The 10360-nt window shown below is 44.9% G+C and overlaps 1 protein-coding gene across 1 annotated transcript in view; it reads left to right on the forward strand.

Annotated features, from left to right (window-relative positions):
• Nucleotides 1–270: 270 nt before the first annotated feature.
• The window catches only part of LOC106812608 (protein virilizer homolog), a 15052-nt gene continuing 4962 nt past the window's right edge, over nucleotides 271–10360 (forward strand). The window contains exons 1-12 of the mRNA XM_014816514.1: nucleotides 271–418; nucleotides 899–1041; nucleotides 1330–1408; nucleotides 1830–1990; nucleotides 2671–2901; nucleotides 4637–4725; nucleotides 5141–5300; nucleotides 6229–6326; nucleotides 7095–7278; nucleotides 7684–7798; nucleotides 8597–8758; nucleotides 10073–10216. Of these exons, the coding sequence (XP_014672000.1) occupies nucleotides 361–418; nucleotides 899–1041; nucleotides 1330–1408; nucleotides 1830–1990; nucleotides 2671–2901; nucleotides 4637–4725; nucleotides 5141–5300; nucleotides 6229–6326; nucleotides 7095–7278; nucleotides 7684–7798; nucleotides 8597–8758; nucleotides 10073–10216 (1624 nt within the window). The 5' untranslated portion in view covers nucleotides 271–360. The remainder of the gene's footprint in view (nucleotides 419–898; nucleotides 1042–1329; nucleotides 1409–1829; nucleotides 1991–2670; nucleotides 2902–4636; nucleotides 4726–5140; nucleotides 5301–6228; nucleotides 6327–7094; nucleotides 7279–7683; nucleotides 7799–8596; nucleotides 8759–10072; nucleotides 10217–10360) is intronic.

Below are 10360 nucleotides of genomic sequence, written 5' to 3' on the forward strand. Positions count from 1 at the left end.
GAAAACGTCAACAATGTCAAACACGATTGAAAAATAATAAGAACTTTTATTCAAGTTTACGGAGTTTAATTCTTTCAATGTGGACATTATTTGTATTTCGCAACAATGGTATCGTAAATACTACTCCTACTAGCGCAATACCATCGCAGTAGCGTGCTTGCTCGTTGTCACTGGGTGTCACATTGGCTTGCACGTTGTCACAGGGTGTCACGTTGGCTTGCACATTGTCACGCGGTGTGTCGTTGTCTTGCAGCCGGCCGTAGCGTTTGAGGAGATCCTCTCGGACGAGGACATGCCGATGGATGAAGCGGACATGTTGGAACTGGACGCTCTGGACACCGACTACGACATCGACGACGAATGGTCCATCGGTCTCGAGCCGTTCAACCCCTACCACTGCGAGCTGACCGCACCACAGGTAATGCTGACCGCACCGCAGGTAATGCGGACCACACCGCAGGTAATACGCTAACCCCCCTGCAGGTATGTGTAGACGTTGCCTCACCATCGGTGCTGTACCAAGGGCGGAGGCATGGAAGGCGGCAGGCGACAAGTGGTTTCATTTACTTATAGTTTTGTCAGTAAGTCTATACCAGCAGTAAGCCAGTAAATATAGGAGTAAAGTTTGCTCCTCCGGCATCATAGATTGATTGATCATCTGACTTGAAGTTATTAAATTTTAATTCTTTTACCATCTCCCACTTTTTTCATTTGCATCACTTGTCATAATCGGGGTGTATGTGACATTTATAGAGTTGTAGAAGATTGTTTGTGTTTAGTGTAAGGCCTTATGTTGCATCAGGGGACCAAGAGGATAAGTAAGTAAGTAAGTAAGTGTTTGCCGTGGTTGTTGTCAGACACTTGACGTGACGTATTCTCTGCGCGTTTGCCTTCTGCGTTCTTAGTCTCGTCGATCCGTCGCTGTCGCGCTATGAAGTGGAGAAGCGAAGGCAGCGTCCGCACGGCTTCGTTCACTCCGAGGAAGCCAGCAAGCTCAAGGACATCCTCAAGGTCTTTGGAACGGCGGAACACACCGAGAAGTACGTTCGCGCGCGCGCGCGACGCGAAACTCACGGGAATTGTCGAATGTTTGCGGTGAAAATACTCGGTCTACGCGGGAAAGCATATACGCAGTTGAACCTGTGTAGAAGGGTCACGTCCAGAAGTGGCTGTAATAGAAAGGTGACTGTTTTACAGAGGTGGTTTCACTGTATATAAGGGTCACTTAAACGAAGCCCCGAAACTGCCTCGTCATTATGTCGTTGATGTTAACGAGCTCATTAACTAGGCTGGTTTAATTACATGAGCTGATTTAGTCGTTGGCACGGATGGGTCGAGGCAATGGAGAGCATCCCAGGCATCCTCACACCTGCACTCGTCTCCCTGGAAGCTGAGGATCTTCTCACAGGTATGCTCGTCGCTCTAACGAGCAGGTGACTGCATTCGCGCAGATGTCACGATAGCCTCCATCAGTCACCTACGATTAGGCTAAGAAAAGTTTAAATTATGACCCATAATTATGACTTATAATTATTATATATAATTATAACTGTATCAATGATCGACCCTTTCATAATTTCAGACTTATAATTATGATATATAATTATGACATATAATTATGACTTATAATTATGACCTATAATTATGACCTATAATTATGATATATAATTATGGGACCTGTGATTATATCTATAAATTCATGACCTATAAAATTATGACCAAACGTCACTACACTACAGTCTGCATATCCCTTTCATGACTTTTTAGACCGCGATTTGAATCATGTGGGCTGAAGAAGATTTCTGAGAATGGACCCTGCATCGTTTCAGACGTACTGAGCACGCTCATCGACTGGACATTCGAGGGACTGGACTTTGAGAAGGCGATCGCCCAGCCGTCGGCCGTCCACAAAGTACGACACATGAAGTGCGGAGTCAAGATGGCCGAGGCACTGTGCGCGACATGTGGAGCCATCTGTAAACGCATGCTGGTAAGATTGTAGTTACCGATGTGATTTGTCTTGGTCGGATAGTCTGGGAATATCGTCGGTGGACAAGCGCAGTTGATTAGTACGGTTTGAAATATAATTTTAAGGAAAAATAATTAAGAATTGTATATACAATATAGTTTAATGAGTTATATCATGATTCTCTCATATATATATATATATAATATATATATTGTATAGATATATATATACAAAGTTATAATAATTATATATATAATTTTCTATTAGTATACAGTTATATATATATTATATAAGTTTGGTGGAAGGAACTAATAACTCGATAATCAAGAGAATGAGACAAAGTGACAACAAGGGCGATCTCCGCGTAACGATACAAACGTTTTCTTATTACGAACTGCGCCAGAAATGTGCCATAGTCTTACTAATTCTCTCCTCCGCCGATTCATTTAATTTGTCGCAGGAAGAATGAATAACCGCTCTTAGCTTTCGAACCCCTGCATGCACCGCCACCGTATCTACTGGCAGACCATGTGTCTCGCTGTGTCTCACGGCCGCGTCTTCGTACAGGAGTGCCAAAAGGCAGGTCAAGGGCGACTGCGGACCTCTCCATGAGCCCGGAGTACATTAGTCTCGCCCTGTGAGTGTCTGTTCCTTCGTGTCTACGGTCTCACGGATGTCTCATGCGTCTCGGTCTCGTACAGGATCGCGGGGTCGTGGAGCGTCTGCTGGACCTCTACCACGAGGAGTACATGTCTCTCCCCGGTGATGAAGCTGAGCCTCATCGTCTCGCCCTCGATGAGCTCACGCAGCTGGGGCTCGGTCTCGACTCATTCCTCGGCTACGAGACCGCCTCGACTGAGACCGCCTCGACCGAGACCGCCTCGGCTGAGACCGGATACCAGAGGGTGCTGCAGATGCTGTTCACGACAAAGGTGTGTACGCGAGCTGTCGGGTCGCGGGTGGTTCCGCCCTAGTGCAGTCAAGACCGTGTATACATACAGGGTCGCTCAAACCTGTATATAAGGGTCGCTCAAACCTGTATATAAGGGTCGCTCAATACCTGTATATAAGGGTCGCTCAAACCTGTATATAAGGGTCGCTCAAACCTGTATATAAGGGTCGCTCAAACCATTATAATAATGAGGTACGCTCAAACATAGTATATAAGGGTCCGACTCATACCTGATATATTATGGCGTCGCTGCAAACCTGTTTATACAAGGTCGGCTCGCCTCAAACCTGGTACTATAGAGGGTTGCGCATCAAACCGTGTATATAAGGGTCGCTCAAACGCTGTATAGGAAGGATCGGCTCAAAAACCCTGTATATACAGGGTCGCGTGAACCTGATAGTATAAGGGTTGCTCAAACCTAGATATATTAAGGCGCCTCCGCTCAAACCTGGGTATATTAAGGGAGGGGATCGGTAGATCGCTCAAAACCTTATAGTATAAAGGGGTCGCCTCAAACTGTATATATATAGTGGGTCGCTCAAATCTGTTTATATACAGTGGCGCATCGCTCAAACCTGTAATAAGAAGTTCGCTCTTGCACTCAAACCATAAGTATATAAGGGTCGCTTCAAACCTAGTATATAGGGGATCAGCCTCAATACCATGTTATAAGGTCGCTCAAACCATGTTATATAAGGGTCGCTTCAAAACTGTATATAAGGGGTGGTCTCAACACACTGTATATATGGGCTTGTCAAAATCATTGTATATAAGGGGTCGGCTCAAACCTTGTATATTGAAGGGAATACGTACTTCAAACCTGTATATATGGGTCGCTCAAACCTGTATATAAGGGTCGCTCAAACCTGTATATAAGGGTCGCTCAAAAACCTTTTATTTATAAGGGCCGTCGCATCACCCGGGTACTATAAGCGGGGTCGGTTCAAACCTGTAATATCATAGGGTCGCTCAAACCTGTATTATAAGCGTTGTTCGCTCTAAACCTGTCTATTCAAGTGGAGTGCTCAAACCTGTAGATTAAGTGAGTCGCTCAAATATAGTATTATAAGGGGACACTCTTGTCGCTTCAAACCTGTACTATATGGGTCGTTCAAGGAAAGCACCAAAGGTGTGTACGCGAGCTGTCGGGTCGGTGGGTTACTAGTGCGTCAAACCTGTATATAAGAGTTGCTATTAGGTATATAAGGTATACCTGTACGTAAGTCGTTATTAGGTATATAAGGTATACCTGTACATAAGTCGTTATAAGGTATATAAGGTATACCTGTACGTAAGAGTTGTTATTAGGTATATAAGGTATACCTGTATTACAAGGGTCGTTCAAGGGAAGTGCCAAGTACCTTATATCATCAGTCGCTCGCTCAGCGGTTACTATAGGGTTGAGTTTGTTCTATAGAAGGGATTTACTGTGTAAATTACTCCACAGGGAAATGCCAAAAGAGTCTATCATTAAAAATCTATAATATATATAATAGAATTAAATATAATAAAATGTATATATTTGATTTAACTAATTATCATTATCGTTAGGATTCCTCGTGATTTACTAGGGCTTAAGCGACTATGCTCATAGCAACCAGCAATAGCTGTGTGAAAGGTGGGCGTGATATCTCGAGAGAGCAATGACCTATGCATGACCTACATGCATGACCTATGCATGACCTACATGCATGACCTCTGTGTGTCCTCTACAGGCAACAAGGCTGAAGGTGGCGCTGATGGCATTGGTGCAGAAGTGCCATTTCTACGAGGTGCTTGTTAGACTGGAGAAAACCGTGAACCAGTGAGTAGGCGTAATACTAATATAGTGTCCGCATGAACTGCTGGCCAACAATCTGCTGTTCCTACACAAACTCATTACTTAGAATTCACTCGTTTTGCGAGGCCACGTGTATTAGAGACAAAATAAAATAATAGTATCAAAGTTACTTATTATTATAATTATTTATTCATATTTACTTACTTTATTATAATATATTATAATTGTTTATTCATATTTACTTACTTTATTATTATGATTTTGTATTTTTACATGTTTATAATTTACATGTGTTATATATTTACTGTTATATAAGTTTATAAGTTATTGTTTACAAGTATATTAACAGTTACTATTAATACATAATCGTGATATTTGGAGGTGATGTTCTATAGATAGATGGCACTGTCTTAATACACAGGTTCACCTCTCTTCGTAGTTCGGTAGAGGCCTCTCTGCGCAGGGAGAGAAGCCAGGCGGTTGCTATGGAGACGGATGCGGAGGATGCTGCTAGGACGATGAGCGAGGCGGATGCTGACACTGTCATCACCTGCATGGATGAGATTGCCGGCATGCTCGTGCAGGCACCGCACGTCATCGTAAGCCACGCCCCCTCGCCACGGCCGAGCGTAACCACGGCAACCGCTACCCACGTTGTCCGTTGCGTAGGGCGTGTTTGTTTGGGGGACGACTCACTTCTAACAGATCGTGTTTCGCTGTGACCGATCACAGGATGGTTCATAATAAACAACAAGCTGTGATCGGCTGGGTCACACGCTGCCATATTGGATCCCATTCGAATCCACCTCGCCAGCAGGTTTAACAATTCATGATTCGGTTCACTAATCTACCAAACAAATGTGCAGGATCACTGGATCCGTGTGATCATGATCATATGATCCAGCCATTCAAACACACTTGTGGACTCCGTAGCAGGGTAAAAAATACACGGGAGCGATGAGCGATTCGCTCTTCAAACCTCCGAAATCGCTCCCGTCAGGCTCAAAATAGCTCCTGTAAAAAAATTTTACTAGAGCTATTTTTTCCACAGACTTGAAAAAGAGCTCCTGTAAAAAATTTTACTAGAGCTATTTTTCCCACAGACTTGAAAAAGAGCTCTCGTGAAAAAAAAGTTATTTTCCCCTGCTCCGTAGTGTAGGGTCGTTAACGGAGGCGTAATCCGAATTCCGGATTACCGGTTACATCCGGGAATGGGAAGTAGGGAGGGGATAGGATCATACACGCAACCACGTAGCGTCAGTTAGTCGTAGTTACATGTCAGATAGACCGATGCACTGACGTTACAAGCGTAGCGCGATCTATGTGCTGCGGTTGGGAAGGCATGACGTTACAAGCCCAATGTGTTGCGGTTGGGACGACCGATGTTGCAATGTGTTGCATCGAGTAACGACAGCGTTGTTGTTGTGTTGACATTACAAGCCTATCGCGATCCATGTGCTGCGGTTGGGACGACCGATGTTGCAATGTGTTACATCGAGTAACGACAGCGTTGTTGATGTGTTGCAGGCGCAGTGCCGGCGCTCTCTGCCGGCCAAGGTGATGTTCGAGGCACCGCCGCCGTCGCACGACCCCTACCCCGGCCTGTTCTCCCTGCTGAAGGCGAGGTAGGAAGCTCACACACACGTAGACACTAGGGGTGTGACGATTAAGATTCAAATGTACAATTCGGTTTTCGGTTGTTTTTTTTCGCTTCGGTTCTCGGTTCGGTTCCGGGAAATACATTCAAATTGGTCAGGTAGATCACTTTAATGAATACTATTATGACTATTATCCTTGAACTATATTACTTTATTGTCTTTTGGCCAATGAATAACACAATAAATGTATAATATTATGATAGGTATTAGTATTAGCTCATCTGACGTAGTCAGATGCAGCTTGTAGAATCACGTGAGCGTGCGTCCGTGCGTCCGTGCGTCCGTCCGTTCGTCAACAGTTGGGCACAAATCTTAACCGCTCGACGTACGGTCACGATATTCGGGACGTCGGGTGGGATCGTGAAAAGGACTCGGGATGACCAATTTGGGGGGTCAAGGGTCAAAGGTCAAGATGTGTAAACGGAGGGGGGAATATTTCTCCCTTAACTTAAGGTATAGGAGGAAATACGGAATTGCGGTACAAATCTTAACGGCTTGACCTATGCTATTAATATTTGGTGTATAGTGTGATGGGCAGGAAACCCATCACCAGTGCGAAATTGGAGTTGACAGGTCAAAGGGCAGTGGGGCCCCCCCCCCAGCGTACGGTTTGTACGCTTGTGAAAATGTTGATAATTGTGAACGACCCCTTACCAGCATGTGTTGAACAAGGTCTGCTTGCTACATACGTGCGTGCGTGCGATCACACGTGAGTGTTGTCTCTCTTACCTGCAGGCGCGCGCTACGCTGTGTGCTCGTCGCGCTGACGAGCGTGTGCGGGGCGTCGCACGCGCGCTTGTTTTCCGCCGCGCATGAGCTGCTGGTGCAGCTGACAGCGTCACAGCGAGGATGCCTCGCGATGCTGTGTGAGCCGGCGGTCGCTAACGCTCTCGTTCGCACGCTGCTGCAGACTGCCAGCGTAAGTACTAAATTTTAGTTTACGTTTAAGAGTTTTGATTTTATTATTATTATTATTATTATTTTTATTATTATTATTATTATTATTTTTATTAAATCTTTATTACATGTAATTCAGATACAAATACATGTACTGATGACAGTTTTTTCCCCATGGAGAAAAAATCTGATAACAGCAATAGTGTTGAGTAGTTAAAATGATAAAATTTCTGGCTGATACAGTACAATACAATGCTATACAACATGAAGAACAAATATATACAAAAAAAACTTCAGCGTATTCTGTACTAGTAAACAAGTTCAGGTACAAGTGACTAGTACAATTTCAAAACTGACCGTGCAAATCACGGCTGCACGGCTCGCTGGCTAACACGTTGTCACCAGACCTCTGTTCGTATGCTGGCAGGAGTACAGCAGGGAGGATGCTGAGGAGATGACGTCGCAGCAGCTAGGGCTTCAGCTGGTTCTCCGGCTTCACAGCATCCAGCTGATCGACGAACTACTGAAGATGCACACTGTCGGTGAGTCTGCCGTCGCCATGGCAACGTCGTCTTCTGTCGGTTCTTCCACGCGCGCGCGTGTGTGTGTGCGTCGCTGCTTGCCTGCATGACTGATCAATTATTATTATTGTTATTGTTATTATTATTATTATTATATTATCATTATTATTATTGATAGTGATAATAAAAATATAATAAGATATTCAGAAAATTAAAAATTAAAGCATTTTCGACCCCCTGGTGCTTTACCATATTTGGTTATCGGGCATATTTCATCACCTCATTAGTACAGCACTAATTGGCAACTATGCACTCAAACTCCACGAAAGATGGCGCTCTCGCTCTGGCTCAATTCACCACTGCCACAAGTGAGAATTTCTAACGCTTTTTTACCACAAGTTTTACAGCGGCTAGGTTACTGGTATCCTATGTAATAAGATTTGTACTAATAAAACTTGCAAATATATTAAAAATCCAACCATTATTTCATGAAAAATTTGATGAAATAGTGATAAGAAATAGTGCGCGGGTTGTGCGCCCATTCACTCGCGTTACCTCTTTCAAATCATTCGCTGTTTACGAATCGCCATTCGCTGGATTTTCCAGGAGCTCCGCCCACTTTAAAAATAGTGCTAGCCTTGCGGCAGTGGTATCCTGTACGAAGGGGGCACTGCTTGCAGTTTGGGTGATACTCCGTTAGGAGTGTTTCCAACTTTAATGTCATTAATGATATCAGAGTTGGGAACGCTCTTAATGGAGCGTTGGCCTGCAGTTTGCTATGCGCTAACCGTCGCTCAGACCACTGTGATGCTTCCTCAGGCGGAGGGGGAGCAGCGAGGGACCTCGACTCTCACGAAGCACTCGACTGCATCAAGGTGCTCTACAGTCTGACGTACACGCCACTAGGGCGCGCCGCCGTCGTGCTGAGTCTGTCTCAGGGTTTGAACCTCCAAGCACTGATCCCATTCATCGACACGGCAGGTTAGGCCATAATAAAAATATTGTTTGTTCGCCCTCACCCGACCGACCCGCCAAAAAGGGGCCGACTCCAAAAATTTTTATTGATCGTTCCCATTCTTTTTTTTTACAAATTGTATTACTGTACATTATATAAATCTGTAGGCAATACATTATATGTACCAAGCAAAACAAACATTCAACATAAAAAGGTATCTCCGCACAAGCACACCCGAGCATGTAGACACCATGCTGAATTTGTAAGAAGATCCCACCTCAAAAAAATAAAATAAAAAGCCTACCCACCTACCCAAACGTTTCAGCCTGGGTTGGGTGAGGGCAAACAAATATTTTTTTAATTGTGGCCTTAGTGAGACACAGGGAAACGCGGGCCATGGGGAGTGGAGAGTGTCTCTCTCACGCGAGCAAATAATATCACGTTTAAACGCGGGGCGATGACGTGGGGAGTGTGTGTCTTGGATGAGCAAATAATAGTTAGATCAACGGTAGGTTAGCATGGCGCGGGAAAACGTGGGGCGTGGCGAGTGTCTCTCACGCAAGCAAATAATATTGCGTTTAGATGTAGTTAGATCAACGGTAGGTTAGCATGGCGCGGGAAAACGTGGGGCGTGGCGAGTGTCTCTCACGCAAGCAAATAATATTGCGTTTAGATGTAGTTAGATCAACGGTAGGTTAGCATGGCGCAGGAAAACGTGGGGCGTGGCGAGTGTCTCTCACGCAAGCAAATAATATTGCGTTTAGATGTAGTTAGATGAACGGTAGGTTAGCATGGCGCGAGTAAACGTGGGGCGTGGGGAGTGTCTCTCTCACGCAAGCAAATAATATTGCGTTTAAGTGTAGTTAGATCAACGGTCGGTTAGCACGGCGCGGGAAAACGTGGGGCGATGACGTGGGCAGTGTCTCTGTCTTGGACGAGCAAATAATCTCGCGTTTAGATGTAGTTGGATCACTAAGTTCGCCCATCCATCTGTGCAAGATAACCAACGGCCACCGAATCACTCTAGCCAAACCAAACGATTTCCTAGTGCCGAACAATCAACTTAAGAACAACAATCAACATAATAACAAACAACACAACACAATAACAAACACATAAACAACACAACGCAATAACAAACACATAAACAACACGACAACAATAACAAACACATAAGCAACACGACAGCAATAACAAACAACTTTAGAACAACATCTGACTGACACCCTCTCCTGTTTGTATCTTACGAAACCATCCCTATCGCAGTCCTACTGGGAACACTGCCACGTGGCGTTACCACGGTTTACCGCTGAGACGTTCATTTGTTTGTTGTTCTGCAGACGACAGCGAGGCGGCGATCGTGGTGAGGAAGTCGGCGTGTGCGGGGTACGCGTCGAGCCTCATTATGATGATGGTCAGATACTCTGAGGACATCTCCTACCTAGAGACATTCGGAAGGAAGCTGCACAACCTGTGTGAGCAGGGTAAGTTTCCTCGTCTGTCTACCATCTGTCTATCATCTCTGTCGTCTGTCTGCCGTCTGTCTACCATATTTTTATGGTCTGTCTACCATCTGTCTATCATCTCTCTGTGGTCTGTCGTTCACAGATGCCTTCACTAAGGCGGAC

This window comes from Priapulus caudatus, unplaced genomic scaffold (genome assembly GCF_000485595.1).
Source record: "Priapulus caudatus unplaced genomic scaffold, Priapulus_caudatus-5.0.1 Scaffold666, whole genome shotgun sequence".
NCBI classification, from domain to species: domain Eukaryota; kingdom Metazoa; phylum Priapulida; class Priapulimorpha; order Priapulimorphida; family Priapulidae; genus Priapulus; species Priapulus caudatus.